The sequence below is a fragment of the Cydia pomonella genome, chromosome 8 (genome assembly GCF_033807575.1).
Source record: "Cydia pomonella isolate Wapato2018A chromosome 8, ilCydPomo1, whole genome shotgun sequence".
In the NCBI taxonomy this organism is placed as follows: domain Eukaryota; kingdom Metazoa; phylum Arthropoda; class Insecta; order Lepidoptera; family Tortricidae; genus Cydia; species Cydia pomonella.
In genome coordinates, this window is record NC_084710.1 from 11,133,867 (window position 1) to 11,152,378 (window position 18,512).

Genomic DNA, 18,512 nt, shown 5'->3' on the forward strand with positions numbered 1-18,512 from the left:
GTTTCAAATTGTTTAGTCACAGGGATATTTTTGATTTCAAAGCTTGCCGATCGGCTTACTCTTTCCAGGTCCTCGATCTTGCTTTCTAGAGTTTGTATATACTCACGGTCAGCACGGCGTTCGTTTTCCAAACTTGACAGTTTATTTTTCATGTCATCGTATTGAGCGGAGATAAAATCAATAGACTCACTGATTTTATTATTCTGCTGTTTTAATTCGTCAAAAGACATTTGCAGTGAGTCTAACTTTCCATTTTGTTGAACTTGGAATTGATCAAACATCTTTTTCATTTGGTCCATAACGTCTGACATAGTAGGCTCGTCATCTCTCTTGCGCTTTGACCTGTGAGTGACGTTACGGCGGCGCTCGTCGCGATCTGAGGCCGACATGCCAGTCAGGCTCGATTCAGAGTCGTTCCCGCTCCCCGGTCCTTGTATTGCGGGTGTTTGTAAGGCCGACATCGATGCCGGCACCGTCCTCTGTGGCTGCGACTGCGGGTCCAGCTTTTTCGACATACCTTCTGTGGCCGGGGATACCGGTGGAGTGCGTTTTAGTGGCATTCTGGGCGCTAGATATACTAGGTAATCAGCAATAATAAGAGATGATAGAATCTTGAGTTTAGTAGATGGTCGAGGAGGCGATTGCGATTCTTGTTGTAGCGTAGTAACCAGGAGAGCAACAATTATAAGGAGATAGCAGTCGATTGACCAATAACAGTACTTTTCATACACACACAGCAAAACAAAACAGTTCAGCAACTCAGCAATATTTCACAAATCACGGGGCGATGCAGGCGAGAGGTACCAGGCGAGCAGCAAAGCAAAGTGGTGTAGCATGCGCTCGCGCCGGTTAAGGCGCGTCGCACGCGAGCGGCGAAGTAAGATAACTATAGCTGTCTCTTTCTTGCTAACGTGATTGGTAGTGTCACGGTAGTGTTCTTGTTGCACAGATACTACTCACAGTTGGCGCAGCTGTTATGCGATCCTGGTAGTTTACGGCGGATTTTCACTATTTAAATTTAATTTATTTTATGGTATTAAATACATTTTATTTACTTTTTTAATGAGCGTACATATGGTTTACACGTCTACTCCTCACGGAGGTCCGGGGGAAGAGGCGAAATATGCAGAGAGTTACGCTTAAATAAATATGTATTAATTAAATCTATTATATTTTTAGGTTTGAATGATATGTCTATAAGAAAACAAACAACTCCATCTAAAAGGAAAAAACGAAGAAACAAAAATGTTAAAAAACATAAAACTTTTGGGTTAGACTACGATTTACGTATGATGTCGAGATTTTATGAGCGCCCTAATGGGAAACATATTTCGTTTCATAAGAAACAGTCACCTGTAAAACATGACAGTGAAGTAGAAAAATTTGTGTTAGAATACAATAAAATTTTCCCCCGAAGTAAATGTTTGACATTGATCCCTTTAGTATCAATGCTTGTATTGCCTGTCGTGAATTGTTTATATTACCAGAGATAAATAAACAAGCTCAGTTATTAATCCTTTGTTTAATTTAGTACGTGTAATAAAATAAAGAATATAAACATGTGACTACTATACATACGTGTCGGTACACTTGCATTACAATGACACTCACTACGAGTTTTTCTATGCTTATTACGATTATTTCCCCACGATTGTAAAATTTTACTAAAAGCTAAAAGCAATAAATTTTTAGGGATCTCCTTTTTCTTTGATTTACATTCTTGAAGTTCTTTATCTTCCTTGTGTTTGCAAGTGTAACTTCTTTTTTTTCTTGTCTTTTTATCGTTGCATAAGCAATCGACATAAGCTTTTCCAGTACTTTCAAATTTCATTGAAGGCGTAACTAGAGTAGGTTCATTGGAATGTTTATAACGATGTAAACGTTGTACAGTTTCGGTTTCATGCAAATCTTTTCGTCTTACGTCGAGTGCTCGTCGCTCACAATAATCTTCATCTGGAAGGGTCGTTTCTCCGGCAGCAGTATCACTTGCTTGTACATTTCGATTATAGAATATGCGACTACAAGTATATCTTCGGGTACAGTTTTCAACGTGTCCCCACGGCGTCCTCCCGTTTGGAAAGCCTCCACCACCCCCACCATTCCAGCTACCTCCGCCACCGCCACCTCCACCTCCTCCACCACCACCATTATTAATGATATTGCCATTCGCATCAGTCATTTTTGGCATTGTCCACGTACATGTAATTCTACGTGTACAAGCGCTCTGCGGAGAAAAGCTACCGATTATAGTCATTTGTATCTGCGTAGTTGTATCTGGTGGTGTTGTGATTGGCTTCTTTGGTTCTGTTGATGATGCACCGTCAACGAGTGCGAGTTTACGTTTACTAGTTTTAGGTTTAGTGGTTATAGGTTTAGTGGATTTAGGTTTAGCGGTTGTAGGTTTAGTGGTTTTAGGTTTAGTGGTTTTAGGTTTAGTGGTTTTAGGTTTAGTGGTTTTTTTGTCGTTTTTGTTTTTTCTTCTTATATTAAAGTCAATTTCCCCACCGCGGTTTTTTCTAAAATACATTAACTCGTCAAACGACAAAGACTTGTCTGCACTGTCATGACGATGTTCATTGAAATCTTTTCCGGGTATAGTTATGGGTTCTGAAGTAATTTCAAGGTTACCAAATGTTTTGAATTTAGTTTTTAAATTGTTTCGCAGTGTCGTATATCTTGGATTTCGTTTTGATCGTTTAAGCAATTCATCTACTTTCCAAAAATCTGAAAACTGTGTTTCTATTTGTCTTTTAAACCGTTCTCTAGGATTTACGAAATAGGGATTGTGGTCACGATAATTCTTTCGCACCGATTTTTGTGTATTTGTTATTTGCTTATATATATTTATGTTGCGGGTGAAATAACCTCCTTTGTACTTTCCAATACTTTGGTCTTTAGGCAATGAGGTAATTGAACCCGTGCGATGCTTTGTAGGGTGCCTATCCTCGAATTCTACTCCACCCCGAAGGGCTAAGTTGGGAAGGTAATCGTAGTACACATATTCGCCTGGGATGCGGCGACGATGTTCCGAGCCCGGATTCTCCATATTAAGACAGTGACAATTGTAATTGCAATTGTTTACAGTTGTGGCTGGATTCGGTATGCAAGTAAGTTTTTGAGAGTCACATACATTTATAGATGCGTGGTCTTTTTTCTTGCACGAAGGAGGAGATGTTAGTATGTATTCATTTCTTTCTTTGGCTTTTCGAGTACATTGAGGTTGTCCTATTTCACTAGCATAGTAGCACGTATTATCATTATGAACAATTCCTGACTTACGAGTACATTTCCCATCAAAAGTTAGTGGTTCCAGGTTGATATCATAATAATTAGCGTTACCCGTGTCTCTCATGTAGTCATTCCTTCTGTTATGTTCTATGGGAGATCTCGTTCTATAAAAAGCACCGTAAATGTTCTGAGAATGTCCTAAAAGGTTTTGGCGAGCTATAACATCATGCCATGGAGTCATATTTGGTAATTCCTGTATATTTTGTTGCCTTACTGGTGTTATGTGGTGCACGAGTCCTGAAATCGAAAGACAATAAATTTCTTTAATTATACATAACAAAAGCCGTATAGAAAAAATTAACTTTGCGACATTTTTCTCTAATTCTTCTTACCGCGCGTGCTATTTGGGATATGTCTCAAATTCTGATGTCTCATGAAATTCAATCTATCTTGTTTTATTTCTCGGTTTTTGTAGTCGAGTCGAAGAGGGTCCATATCCAACTTCACTGTATTTTTTGACAAGTTAATGATTCTCAGCAGACTGTTTTCGGTTGTTGCTATAGTTCTTTGAGCTAAAATAACACATATGAGTTGTTGTTATCACAATCAGATGCTTTCTAAGCAAGTAATTCATAAACGAAATCATATGATTTAACTTTTTGGGAGTACAAAATTATATATTTATCATGAACGCCATGAGTGGCACGACTTCATTCAACGCCAAGAGAATAAATACTGTAATAACTTATTCTCTTCTTCTTCCTAGCGTTGTCACGGCATATTGCCACGGCTCATGGGAGTTTGGGGTCCGCTTGACAACTAATCCCAAGATTTGGCGTAGGCACTAGTTTTTATGAAAGCGACTGCCATCTGATCTTCCAACCTAGAGGGTAAAACTAGGCCTTGTTGGGATTAGTCCGGTTTCCTCACGGTGTTTTCCTTCACCGAAAAGCGACTGGTAAATATCAAATGATATTTTGTACACAAGTTCCGAAAAACTTATTGGTACAAGCAGAGGTTTGAACCCGCCTCCCTTGGATTGCAAGTCGCACGCTCTTACCGCTAGGCCACCAGCGCTTGACTTACTGCAATAACCTATTCTAATATTCTAATAACCAACCTAAATATATGAATGGGTATTCATTAAATATTTAGTTAGATCAACTAAATTTTGTGGATAGAATCATACAGGTTTAGGGGGATTGCGTCTGGACCACACGTGTCTGGCGCTTGACGTTCAAAGAGTTAAGTAAATATCTGAACATTTTACGTTTTTCTGTCACAGATTTACAAAGGCCCGTAAATCTTTCATCTTTATGAGAGTTTTCTTTGCATTGCGTGGCCGGGTATCCAATTGTGTACACTGGTTTGCCTCGAACGTTTCCTTTGGGAGCAAAGTTACAAACGATTCTGTCTATCATCGTGCCTTTGTCGTCTATCTGGAAAGTATTATTATGTTAGTTTATTGGCCTTTCAATTTTCATCAAACTTTTTCTGCCTTGCGAACGAACACTCGCACGCATATGTACCTAAGTTTAAAATTAATTATTTAGCAAATACCAGCTAAATGTGTCTTAAGCTTAAATTGTAGTATTATAGTGTATATTTAACTAACCACAATGAGGTTTAAAAATCGGGAAACTCTCCCTCTTAACCTGAGAAAGCGAATGCAACAGTCGAATACTTACCTACCGTCATTCAATATTGCGATACTCACGTTAAATCTTGCTTTACCGCAGCCGACTAGCGTTGTTTCTGCCCAGATTAATTGTGTGAAATCATCAGTTTTACGGCCCTCTGTTCTGAAAAGGTTTTCTTTGATTGGTCAATCACAATCAAGCAAACAGTGTTATTATTGAATTCTGAAAACTTCAGGATATTGCAGCGTAGACAAGAACTATAGCAGTGGGAATAATTGTACAATAGTTTAAAAAATATAATTATTGAAAGCGGCCTTTATAAATGAATCAAGCCAAACAATATGTTATATGTGTATTGCCATGAACGGCAAGTACTAGTTGTCATATATGACACCTAGGTGTAATGTATTCGTATAATACATTCTAGGTATCTAATCTACCTAAAAGTTAATAGTTATTTACGATACAAGTGCGAAAAATAGGAAATTCGTAACAAGTTTAATTTATCGCCACTCGTTTCGAATTTCCTATTTTTCGCACTTGTAACGTAATGTACTATAACGCATAGAATCTACGTAAATATCGTCAAATTTACGAGAGTTTTTAAAGTTATTATAAATAATTGTAACAAACATACAGTTACTTACTGGTTGTAATAAGTGACACTTCCGTTGTAGTCTAGAGCTTGCATGTACCACATTTCCACGAAACTTTTAACGCTCAATCCAGGCGACAGACCCATAACAGTAGCAATGCTCTGTCCGACTTTTGTGTCCACTGTAACAACAGACGTTTTTCTTATACTTTCTAAACTAAAACTTAATTTATTTGTACGAGTACTACATACTACTAAATAATATATGCGTCATAACGGTTGTTGTTAGAGATGGGTAGTGAGTAAATACTGACGGGTAAATACTGAGTAAATGCAAACAGTAAAAACTCAGTATTTACTCAATATACCTACACTGTATTTACTCGTTGATACCCAAATCGGTGGGTATAAACTATTTAGAGTGCTGAAAAGGACATAAATTTGAAATATAGGTGTATTTTTTAAGCCGCTACTTCTTCTCTCGTGTCGAGGTTCCCCTAAACTGTAGATGCCCACAAAGTAGCGGTACTGACAGCCCGGACCGTGGCATCTCATCTTAAGCCGCTACTGGAGTAAGTACTCAAAATTGTAAGAAATATATGTTTTCATCACACTTGTTCGTAAAAGATCTAATTTCATGCAGTTGCACTGAAGCACCTATATTTATTGATCCCGCGGGAATCATGGATTGTGAAAAAAAAATAGTTTTACTTTTAAATTACTGACGTTTATAATTTAATATTTTTGTTTGTTTAAAATTATTCAATTTGATCACTTTAACAGCCGTTTAATTTTTTTACATAATTTTCAATCGTGGCTGAATGCCAAATAGGTCTGTGCCTTCGATGCCTAACCTATCAAGAAATTACAAAATGGCGGACGAATGTTTGATATGTCACCGTATTTAAGAATTATTTCGGTTAATATTTAGTTTTTTTCTTCGTAAGTGTGATGAAAAACATTGTGTGTAACTCTGGGGGTAAGAATATTGCAAGCTCGCCTGCGGCTGTCGGGAATTACCTCCTACCATTCTTTTTTTATAAATTAAGCGTCCTTATTGTTTTTATTATGTATATATTGTTAATACACGTTAACACTCAACAATTCAGTCGTATTGTCTTACTGTTGTAGACTTAAATTTTAAAGGTATTCTCTCTACTGCTATTTAGATTTATTGTACCTTCTAATTAGTTAAATTAAGAGTTCCATTTCTCCACTACCTAAAGGTTGTCTGGAAGAGATCGCTCTTTTTTTTTTTTCTTTTATTATTTAGGGACTTACAATCCTTAATGATTATGTCAGCCCCATCGTACCTTAATCAATATTACAGTCAATATTTATGTTATAGTCTTATATCTACTTAAATAGTCTAACACAAATAAATAAATTTGTTTGGCCTCAACTGACGAAGGCTCTGCCAAAATACACTGGAATCCACCCATATCCAACCTATTCAGACTGAGTAAGCGAAACAGAGCTAATCTTTCGCCTTCATTCCGTACACATTCCGTCAAAACATGCTGAACGTCTTCTATTTTATTGCAGGCCTCACAGTTTGGCGATGGTTCTTTTTTCATCATGTAAGCAAACTTGTTAAGCGGAATGTGTCCAGAACGTAACCTTAAAGCTATCTTAATTAATTTCCTACTTAAATCTGCTTTTGTGAACCAAGGTATATGAGGAGGTTCACATTGCATAGTTTTGTACCACACACCTTTCTCCTTGCAACGTTCGTCAAAATGTTCCTTCCAGGTACATCGTGTTTTTCTACTGTATATATGTAGTTTTTCTGTAAACTCTGGAGTAACATATACCTCCGCCCCTCTCGTGCAGGCAGCTTTGGCTAACTTGTCAACCTCGTACGTATATTACGTATGTATGTACGTATATTCTGAGGTTGTGCAATAAAGAGGATTTGTATTGTATTGTAATTCAGTTCTTAAATCTCACTTTTTAAATATTTTATTAGCAATCGTTTTTACCCACTTAAAAGAGCAAAGACGGGTATTTATCGGGTGCTTTGAGTAAATACTCAGTATTTGGACACTACAATACTCAGTATTTACTCACCCCTACCCATCTCTATAGGTAGATGTTGTGCACTGTGTGGTCATCTATATTGAATGTTTCTTAAGTACTAGGCATAACTTTGACACACTGAGGTGATTTTTAACTTTTCTAGAAAAAATAAGGCTGACTACAGTGACTACATATATAATATAGTTGTGTATTGATTAATTAACAGAAAATATATAGTATTGTGTACCCAAATCGCGACATAGGTCCTTCCTATCGGGTCGGACGGCGGGGTCGCACTGGTCTGCCCATCGTTGGGCAGATAAAGCCAGTTCTTCAGACCAACGCTGTAATTAGGAAAAAAACCTTATTGATTAAATAGTATTATTTGTCTTTAATTTACTTGCTAAACAATGGGTTGGTTTGGTTTTTTAGCGATCTAAACAAGATTATTATTTGAGATCTTTATAGAAGTATACCAAGACAATGTTTTTCCACTTCTAAACATATTCCACTCTCCATGATTTTTAGTATATTATTGACACAATGAAAAACTAGGTTTACAGGTTTTCCTTTTTTTTTCAAAATTTGAAATACTATTTTTTTTTATAAAGCCATACCTAGAATATATTATGCTGAAGCGATCGACATCAAAATCAAAGTGATTTGTTAAGATTTAGTTAGTGGAAAACGTTTTCTTCCGAAATGGAATTTCATAGAAAAGTTTTACTTCTTTAGGTTCAAAAAGCAATTCTTTCCTCTTAAGAGGGACACCCCTAGTGCGCAAAATGTTCAAGTCAATAAACAAGACCAGAGGGCGATTTTTGAATTTCGAGCGCTCGATTTCGTCACTCGAAAATCTGTGAAAAACGGCGAAATAACATTCTTGAAATACGAGCGATAGAGATTGGGAATCCAGTGGTATTGACCACTCGTTTTTAGGGTTCCGTAGCCAAATGGCATAAAACGGAACCCTTATAGTTTCGCCATGTCCGTCTGTCTGTCTGTCTGTCTGTCTGTCTGTCTGTCTGTCTGTCTGTCTGTCTGTCCGAGGCTTTGCTCCGTGGTCGTTAGTGCTAGAAAGCTGAAATTTGGCATGGATATATAAATCAATAAAGCCGAGAAAGTCGTACAATAAAATCTAAAAATTTAATTTTTTTTAGGGTACCTCCCCTACACGTAAAGTGAAGGTGAATTTTTTTTTTCGCTTCAACCCTAGAGTGTGGGGTATCGTTGGAAAGGTCTTTCAAAACTAATAGGGAGTTTCAAGAAACATTTTGTGATAAAGTGAATATATTCGGAGATAATCGCTCCGAAAGAAAAAAAAAATGTGTCCCCCCCCCTCTAACTTTTGAACCATAGGTCCAAAAAATATGAAAAAAATCGTGGAAGTAGAGCTTAAGAAAGACATTAAATGAAAACTATAGCGGACATGATCAGTTTAGCTGTTTTTGAGTTATCGCAAAAAGTTTTCCCTTCATAGTAAAAAGACTTATTTTAATTAGGTACTGATTATGCAAATTTGCCTATTTGTTTAACTCAGGTGAAAGGTACCGTTTCATCCCTTGGTTAACAATTTACTATACTTTAAGCTCGAGTTTAGCTTATTGTGACGGAAGAGTAACTACGGAACCCTACACTGAGCGTGGCCCGACATGCTCTTGGCCGGTTTTTAATTCTATTAGTGGAATTGAAATGCCTAGTAAGATATTATTAAAGGTAGACCACGAAATCGAGCGATCGAAATTCAAAAATCCGCCCCCAGGTCCGGGTAGTTCGGGAATCTCGCGCGGCTAGAAGATGTTGATGTCAACTTTAGCCAGTCTTGTCCGAGAGCACGGGTGTCCCCGCAACGTATGCAGTCCTCGAAACGTCGAAGGTAAATTTAAAACTTAATACGCGATTAAGTCCCGTTAATAGTTAATAAAGTATACTTCTGTTTAAAATTTTGCTTAATGCCTATATATTAAGGTAGTGTGACCATATTTTGGCACTCATCGATATTTAATACCTTGACTGTATAAGTATTCGTTTTCATCATCAACCCGGTGGGATATTGCATTATGTAGCAGACAGCTCAATCGGAGTGCTTCCGGGCAATACGTATATATTTTATCGATTCTTCTTCCGGTAGCCGGAAATTTTAAAAGAGAGGACATTAAAAATAATACTTAACACCGGTCACTAAGGACATAAGGGTTTTTAACTGTGTTTAATACATTATGTACAGGCACATTGAAAATACTCACCGGCGCGGCCCGACTCCAGCCGGTCGGTGTTAATCGTACATAAATGTTTGATATTTACAGTATCAGTAGCAAATCAGTAGGAAGTTAAAAAGATAATAAGTGTGCCTAGCTGGTCCCATTTTCGGAGAAACTAGCTTTAATGAATGTTTTTTCTCAGTCACCTAGATATTGGTCTCAGAAAATTGTGATTGCCTCGCTTACCGTCGGTCTAAGAATAAACTTGATTAATTATCAATTTATGGGTACCTACCGAAAGAATTACTTGTGATTTTCTGCTCCGATTTTCTGTTGGATGTTTAATTAATTGTTAGTAATATGATTTATTTAGAGAAAACATAGAAGAGTAAACCACTTGTCACGTGGATATTTAACTTTCCTATTAATGTTCCCACTTTAGTCTCCCATTTTGCGGTATTTCAATGTTATTAGAAAAACGATTGAAGATACAACAAAACTGACAATGAACAATAAATCCTTTATAAATTTTACTACAATAGTTGCCTTTTAAAAATATTGCTAGGAATTATAGTTCAAATTACGTGACGTGCAAATTTTGACGAGCGACTTTGTTCTGCCATAAATCATATTATGGGCAACTTGAGTAACTAAAACCAAACAAGAAAGGCTTAGGTAATATGTCAAGAGAAAGGCTAAGGAGGCAATGAATATAAAGACCACTAAATGTTGATTAACAGTATTTCCCTTGACAAATAAAACTATTTTTGGTACAGCGTCGTACGGCAGAAAAACAGGTCTATTCAAAAGGGTGTAGCAGGATAGCCTAGGAAAAATTGCTCCCAGCGATTTTGGGCCGAAACTGTAATTAAACGATGCCTTTTGGGGAGGTTATACTCTGCACAAAGTTTCATCCCTCTGTTACCCCCTGGGGGTGAAAAACACCCGATTAGCTTTTAGTCTTATTAATATTTGTACAAAATTTGAAATTCGTCACTTTCATAGTTTATGAAAGAATAATTAAAACAGTTTTGGGGTTAATCGGTTGTTTTTCACCCCCAGGGGGTAACAGAGGGATGAAACTTTGTGCAGAGTTTAACCTCCCCTAAAGGCATCGTTTGATTACAGTTTCGGCCCAAAATCGCTGGGGGCAATTTTTCCTAGGCTACCCTGCTACACCCTTTGGGCCACACATAATTCGAAAACTATGTCCTAGCAACAGACTCTAAATTATTGGCAACTATTGTACCTATGTATAAAATTTAATGGTGAATATTTTGTTATGAAGGAAGTATATAGCTTTTCAAATCTTACGAAATAACGGTAATTTCTCTATGTAATTCCATTTTGGGAGGAAACGTTTTCCACTAACTAAATTTTAACAAATCACTTTGATTTTGATGTCAACCGCTTCAACATAATATATTCTAGGTTTATAGGTTTCGCTTTTTTGAAAAAATATTTTTTTTGTTTGTTTTGCAAATTTTGAAAAAAAAAGGAAAACCTATAAACCTAGTTGTTTATTGTGTTAATAACATCCAAAAATTCATGGAGGGTGGAAAATATTTAGAAGTGGAAAAACGTTTTCTCTTTTTGTATGGACGTGGTATACTTCCGTCTAATAAAAAAAAATGTTTAATCCATAACCATCATCCACAAAAGCTTCGTCAAAAGCATAGATACAAAACAGAATCCGCAACAAACTTCGTACAATTTACATAAGTGAAAATCCGCCACAGGCTTCGCCATTAATGTAGGTACAACATAAAATCCGCAACAAGCTTTGTCCAAAAACCTAAAACTACCTACGCCTCCCCGTTAATCCCCGAGACGACACGTACCCGGCGCAAAAGTTCTAAAAATACTGGCCGCATTACCGCGCTATACTGCCAATGATATTTGCTGGACCAGGTATGAGCCAGAACGGGGACCCAAACCTCGCTTTCTTAACCGCCGCCCCAGATTTTTAATGAAGGTTTTCGCCTCAGAACACCAGGGTCCACCAGTTTCCACCGCAACCGGGACAAAGTCGTAAACTGGTTCCAAGTTCGAGTATTTGGAATGCTTGAGCTTTTTTTTTTTTTTTTTTTCATTTATTTTACCTGGGAGTTTTAGCTTTACGCTAAGCCACCCCCGTAATCCAAAAAATTACATGTATGACTCTAGGTAACATTTAACAATGAGGAAAAATAAATTTTAAGCAGTTCCTTAGCATCATCTGATGATGGTGAGGCCAAGGCACTGTTACACCAATGTTACAACTGTTACAATGTACTTGCGTTTTATTTTTAATTTTTCAAACCATGGGTAACGAGGTGCTTGAGCTTTGCTGCACCCTCCGCCGTAGCCCCCGTTCTCCGCACCGTGTGACTACTTACCCCCTCGCCTAAGGAACCAGCGTTAACCCATCCAGTCGTTTGCCGTCTGTCCTACTCAAACCCTGAGGCTCTAAAACACAAGGCAGTTGGGCGGATATCAATGCCCGACGAACGATATCATTTATGGAATGATGCCTCGAAAATTTACCAGCACATCGTGCACAACTTAGGCCATGGTGGCCGTTCGCCTCAACCATGGCTCCGCAGATGCACTGGTGAGGCTGGCAAACCGCACACCCTAACCTCAAAGCCGCCCCGATCCTAAGAGACTCATTATCTTAGAGAGTCCCCAGATGCGACGACGGTAGCGCGTGTAGCCAAGCTCCAGATTCAGGCTCCCCCACAGCTCTCAACCGGGCAGCATCCACACCGACAGCACCCTCCAATAAATTATCATAGGTCATTTTACTAAGCAAGTCGTCCCAGGACCTCTGTGACTTCAAATTATCGGGTCGTGCATCACTTGGACATCTAAGCTGCCACTCCATTAAAGCTTCTTGCAAAAACGGGATTTCGAAATTGCCACCATCTACGGACAGAATACGAGTGACAAGATCCGAGATACGAGACCAAGGCCACGCCGCAATATTTGGTCAAAGTCCTTAACCGACTGCTGAAATAACCATGACGGGGATGTCCGCAAAGTATACACCATACGTGGCATGGAAAAGGAGCTACGTAACAAAACCAACGCAACATGAGCCGACAACTGCTTAAGATGAATAAGCGATGCAGACAATGCCTCTGCCTTCTTTCCAATAACAGCGGGCACCCCTTCTGGGAAAATAATAATTCCGTCTTAATTGAAGTTATTGCTTGAAATTCTTCGTCTTTTCCTCATGCCTGAAGGTCGGCCTCGTACGTAACCGGAGCTTCGTAACCAGATGCGATTCAAAACTTTTTCGGTCATACAAAACCGTTTGCAATCAAAAACTATTTTGGGTCTTCTACTTTTTCTTATCTACGTAAGCTACGTGCTTGCCAAGTTGCATGCCTCTTCGGATGGGATTACTTAAGATACTTTTGAAATTGTTGCTGTTTGATATCATTTGGACATATTATTTTTGTTTGTTAGATAGAAATTTAAGTTTTTATAATTCGGAACAGACTGCAGGACTATTGCACATAGTTTCCCGTCAGCGGAGATTAAGCATGAAGCACGAACAGAATATATACTGTCAATATGCCAATATTTACTCGCATGAAAGCTGCTTATATGTGCGTGCATGTCTATTTTGTGGCAAAAAGTGGGATTTATAGTTGCTAGATGAAAATATTGATTTAGACATCACTAAATGTAACTACGCTTGTACATTACGTAGATTAAAATGACTATTGCAAGACGCTATAAATTGATTATATAGGAAACGTACTTACCTATTTCATATTTCTAGAAATACATTTTCGAATTTAAAAATTTAGGTTTTATGCCTCGGTTGCTCATTTTTGTTATTAGAAAAAAACCTTTAATCACGAGATATTTTTTCAAATGTTTGAGAAAATGAGTTTACACAAAAGTTATTTACTTTGCTGTAACGCCGCCATGTCTACCAAGTCAGATCAGTAATTGTACTCGGACCTAAGTGTAAATAGTTTTCTGAGACTAACCATTTCATTCATGTTAGCGGCACTAGGTAAGTTCTTGGCCAGACCGAGAGCGACAAAGTTCCTCCTTTGGTTAATTTTGTTGACGATCGTCTCGACATCCTCCTTTGTTATTAAAGCAGTCTTGTCGTACGATCTGCAGTTAGGGCCCGGCCCCGGTCTCTGTAAAAATAAATAATTATAATGAGATATACGTACTTAAAGCATTTGCACAGCATTTGTTAGCCCGACGCCACGCTGTGCGTCCCGCCGAACGCTCCGCTTCGAGCGTCCACTCAGGCTTTACACTAAGGCGTAATAGCGCTACCGCTACGGGGACGAAGTAGTCGCACAATGAAGGAGCGTAAATGTAGCACATTCAGTATTGAAATGTATTCATTGTATTCAATATTCTTTAATACGAACTTGCTCTGCGGTTTACTTGTAAGTTTATTATCCCGCCGAATTGCAATACTAATACGCTGTGCGAGGAAGCTGCCAGCCCTACGGTCCCCAGTCGCATCCACCAGCCTCTTTGATAAAGCCCCAAAAAAATTCAGGGTACCGGGACTCCTCGGGCCGATTGTTTCCATACCAACAGGAGTGAAACTTAGAAATATACACATAATTTAACATATATTCCTATGTTGCTTTAATAGAGAATGGTTATATGGGTGGTAAAAGCGTTATTAAATTATTCATTAGAGGCTCTGTGAGCTGTAGACCTCGTGAACCCCCATGGCTCCGCCATGTTAAAAAAAAAATGCTGCATCGAAAATACAATTCTATTTCATTTTTGAACCTGCTCACATTTCACGAGAATCGGTTGAGAAATGCGACTTGTAGAGGAGAACATCCGGACATACGAAAGCATTTTATTTCAAGCTGAAATGGAGACCTACGTTAACCCTCGGTCAATAAACTCGCGACAAGCCTCATCATTTGTCTTTATCTGTCATTTTGGTTTAAGCATTTGAAGGAAAGACCAAAAATTAACTTATTCAGGCTGGTACAGCTTTTTGAACAAGAGGGGTTAATGTTTATGTACAATTTTACGCTTTTTTATTACTTACAAAAAAAATGACCGAACGTCAGCGAAGGTCTCCATTACAGGTGGAGCAAAAATTCTTTCGCATGTCCGGATATTCTCCTCTGCAGGCTGCATTATTCAACCGATTCTAGTAAAATTATGTGAGCAGGTTCAGTAGAAAGGTTCAAAATGGCGGAATATGATGGCATAGAGGACTTAAGCGCTAGTAGGTAGGGTTTATTGTGCTTAAAGATCATTGTGAGTTCGCTGTGATAATGACTCAACAAAGAATGAAATTTTAAATTAAATATATTTTAAGTTTATCTCGACGTCTACAACGGTATAATTTGGTATAGCTTCAGTTGTTCTATTCTACCCTAGCTACACATATTTTGCATTTCTGTTGATTAAAAGTAAATGAAGAAAGCTGTTGTTTTGTTTGTTTTCTAAATTAAAACTTTTCGTACTTTTTCGCAGGTTCTTCGGTACAAATTAAAACCACGAAACTGGCAATCGTTCAACGTGAGTTTTCTCAAAAGCCAGCTGATTAAAAAGTTCCCGTTTTGGGAACTGGAGTTATGTGCGTTGTGTGTTTGCAATGAACTGAAATAATTGTTAGCGTCTGTTCGGAAAGAGAACAGTCGTGGAATGTATTGGGCCCCATACATTCAACAACTTTTCTCTTTCTACATAGACTCTTGAAGTGTCATTAGAGCTCACAAATGACCCCACTTGTTGTATTATGCCACGAGGAACTCAACTGTACAGCGCGTAGTTTGACAACGTCAAATATTGTAATGGTATGGTAATGGTAATGTAGTTTGACATATATAATTTTATTTAAACTAATATTTTCTTTATTAGCGGGAAAATGTGTCATACATTACAGACTGTTTTTCGAAGCGAAGACCTTGGTATATATATATATATTCCATCACTGTGTTTTTGCTATTTATCTCTGAATCTGCTTTTTATATTTATACAGTTTTCCGAGAACCAGTATGTTTCTTAATATTGTCTTACATGCCAATCATTGTTTGACTTTTTGAAGTTTTCAACATCTGTCTGTTTATATCTAATTCTTACCAGTAGTAGTGGTCATATTTCACCGGTTATACGGGATTTATTAGGGAGTTCAGTGGAAAACCACTGTATGTAAGCTAGATGTTCATAGAGTAAGTTCGTATGGGTACGTACGTCGTATTGTTTTAAGAAATTTGTACCAGTAGAAAATGAAGTCTTAAGACATTTTATTATAATATTTTCTGTAACAATAATAGCTACATTTCATACGTACGGAGCTTTATTACCTTAATGGCTACGTGACTGCATGGTATGCAAGTGTCACATACCACTTGTATAGAATACAGGGCTTGGCCTGCACACTACGGATACACGGACACGCCACTAATCAAGTAATTAACCCACCTTATACATGCAGAGCGTGTGGCTCGGACATATCCTGCAGTAATCACAGCAGCACCCACCAATGTTACTGACACAAATAAACAACACGAGCAATTTTACATTTATCATAATAAAATATCCTAAATCGAAATACCCTATCCAAAAGAATTGTCAAACACGGCCTAATAGATTCGTTTTATAACGACTTGGCAGCTCTCAACTGGTGTCAGTAAAATGTTCATTTTCTGTTATGTTTTTTGTATTCTATTTTTTAGTGTTTGCATATTTTACTCATTCGGAGATAAACTGTTTCGCCCAAAGATCCATAAGGACTACGAATTATGTAGGAGAACTCGAAGAAATTTCCAACTCAAGAGGTAAACTTGATGTAAATTTCCTCTCCCGTTGCATATTATTAAAACGTTACACGGTCTGTAATAAACGTATTTTTTTTCAGATGCTGCTCAACTTAAACGAACGAACCATAAAACAAGCAATCTTAATAATGATTTAAAGTCCAATATTTTTGACAAAATACTTAGCGATGAAATGCTGCTATCTGTGGTGGAACACAAACATGACCAAAAAGAAAGTTCTAAAAATCCTTTACCCCTTTCAAGTAAGCATCATTTGATTACTCCAACTCTGGAAATAAAACAGAAATGGCCAATTTTCAAGCACATAAATAACGTAAGGGATGTTGACATAAGAGATCAGAACAAGCTCGTTAATATCAAAATAAACAACAACGATGAATATTTAGACCCTTTATCGAAATCTGAGATAGCATCGGAGTTAAAATTGGAAGCAAATAAACTTGCAGAACATGACGAAACAAATCATAATAAGATACTGTCGTTAAAACCAGAAATTAATAAATCTTCAAAAAACATACCATTTAACAGTAAAGTCATCGGGATGAGAAGTTTATCTGACCCTGGAGTCAAAGAAAAGTGTAAGTGTAAAAAAACGAATCCATCAAGTCCATGTAAATGTTCGGGTACTAGTCATAATAAAAAAAGATGTACTCACTCTACTCCGAACGTTAGAGCTCACGAGTGCTCGCGCTATGGCGCTGTAACTAACCATTCTTGCAGTCAGAGTCAGCCATTCCAAGATTTTGTAACTTCTAATCCATACAGTTTCTACCCAGTTTACGTACCCTATACATATTTTGCTAGTGAAGCTCCGATGATTCCCTACACAGTTAGCTATCCTCAACCAATATTCAGCGATTTGAAAATTCCTCGGAAACATAAACACAAGTGCCGTAAGCTCACAACGCGTTTAGACGACGATTTATATTATGAAGACAACGATAGTCGCGAAAGAAGACCTTACGATGATAACGAATATTATCATGACAGTAAGAAGGAATCTACAAAAGGGATTGTTTATGATGTTAATCAAGATGCACTTATTAAGGAAATTGTAAAAGATTTGAAAATTCACAACAATAAGGATTTCGTCAAGGAGTGTTATTGTGATTCGTCTGTAAGCACATGTAGATCTAACACTTTTGTACTCGTACTCATATTCTCACTTTTTAAATTGTTATCGACAATGTCGTTGTGATATGATTTGGCTTGGAATAAACGTTTTTCTATTAAAGAGCATTTTTTATTGAGGTATAAAATGTTCGTTGATTTATTAAGAAGTCTCTCCCGCTTTGGCTTTCATCTTATGATATTTTCTAAATGGTTAGTGCAAAGGCGAAAACAAAGTTAATGCCGAAGTTGCAAAGTATGGTACCTATTTTAGGCATTCCATCCTTGGCAAGGGTAGTCAAAGCATAAAGTGCTTCTTTAATTGATATGTAAATAATATTTACTGAAATTTGGAAAATGCTCTCTTCTCGGATTTAATTGACATACAAATTCAGCCTATTCTTCAGCCTAGACTTTGGTCTATTAACTACATAATAGTACATTACGATACAAGTGCGAAAAATAGGAAATTCGAAACGAGTGGCGATAAATTAAAACACGACCGAAGGGAGTGTTTTAAATCGACACGAGTTGCGAATTACCTATTCGCACATGTATCGTACAACGTTTTACAGTACATATGGCCCTTTAAATGTTCGACACAGTAACGTAATATGCTACTTCTCGCACTAGTGCTATAAAGTAGCCCCATATGTACTGTAAATATAGTTATAAGATAAAGGTACGTTTGTTGTCTACATTTACATGTTATCAGGCCTATGGAACTCTCCGCGTGAGCTCGGATTTATACCTACGAATCTCGTCCCGTCCACGGTACAAAAGCAAGCCAGTTGGTTGTCACACTTGTCACACGCGCTCACGTACGTACGCCGCCGTGGTTCTTAAAGTGGGATTTTGAGCGTTGCGAGGGTTTCAAAGCACGAGGGTTAAACAAACTTTGCTCCCGAGTGAAAAGAATTGCAGGTGTCCATGGGCGGCGGTA

The 18,512-nt window shown here is 37.7% G+C and overlaps 3 protein-coding genes across 5 annotated transcripts in view; 2 read left to right on the forward strand and 1 right to left on the reverse strand.

Annotated features, from left to right (window-relative positions):
- LOC133520570 (uncharacterized) overlaps window positions 1-1,514 on the forward strand; it is a 20,399-nt gene extending 18,885 nt beyond the window's left edge. The window contains exon 9 of the mRNA XM_061855074.1: window positions 1,180-1,514. Coding sequence (XP_061711058.1) covers window positions 1,180-1,493 — 314 coding nt within the window. The 3' untranslated portion in view covers window positions 1,494-1,514. The remainder of the gene's footprint in view (window positions 1-1,179) is intronic.
- Window positions 1,507-16,211, reverse strand: LOC133520569 (venom allergen 5-like). Of its 3 annotated transcripts, XM_061855071.1 has the most exons (8): window positions 16,104-16,211; window positions 13,670-13,828; window positions 7,730-7,826; window positions 5,516-5,645; window positions 4,946-5,030; window positions 4,499-4,667; window positions 3,621-3,800; window positions 1,507-3,525 (listed from the first exon to the last, which is right to left on the reverse strand). In XM_061855071.1, the coding sequence occupies exons 1-8, from the start codon at window positions 16,209-16,211 to the stop codon at window positions 1,523-1,525; spliced, it is 2,931 nt and encodes a 976-aa protein (XP_061711055.1). In that variant the 3' UTR covers window positions 1,507-1,522. The 3 variants fall into 3 exon arrangements, with proteins under 3 accessions (XP_061711055.1, XP_061711056.1, XP_061711057.1); XM_061855072.1 differs by lacking the exons at window positions 7,730-7,826; window positions 16,104-16,211 and having other exon boundaries at window positions 13,670-13,688; XM_061855073.1 differs by lacking the exons at window positions 1,507-3,525; window positions 3,621-3,800 and having other exon boundaries at window positions 4,531-4,663.
- LOC133520571 (uncharacterized) lies at window positions 16,192-17,693 on the forward strand. The gene is made up of 2 exons (XM_061855077.1): window positions 16,192-16,459; window positions 16,540-17,693. The coding sequence occupies exons 1-2, from the start codon at window positions 16,333-16,335 to the stop codon at window positions 17,655-17,657; spliced, it is 1,245 nt and encodes a 414-aa protein (XP_061711061.1). The 5' UTR covers window positions 16,192-16,332; the 3' UTR covers window positions 17,658-17,693.
- The last annotated feature ends 819 nt before the right edge of the window (window positions 17,694-18,512 follow it).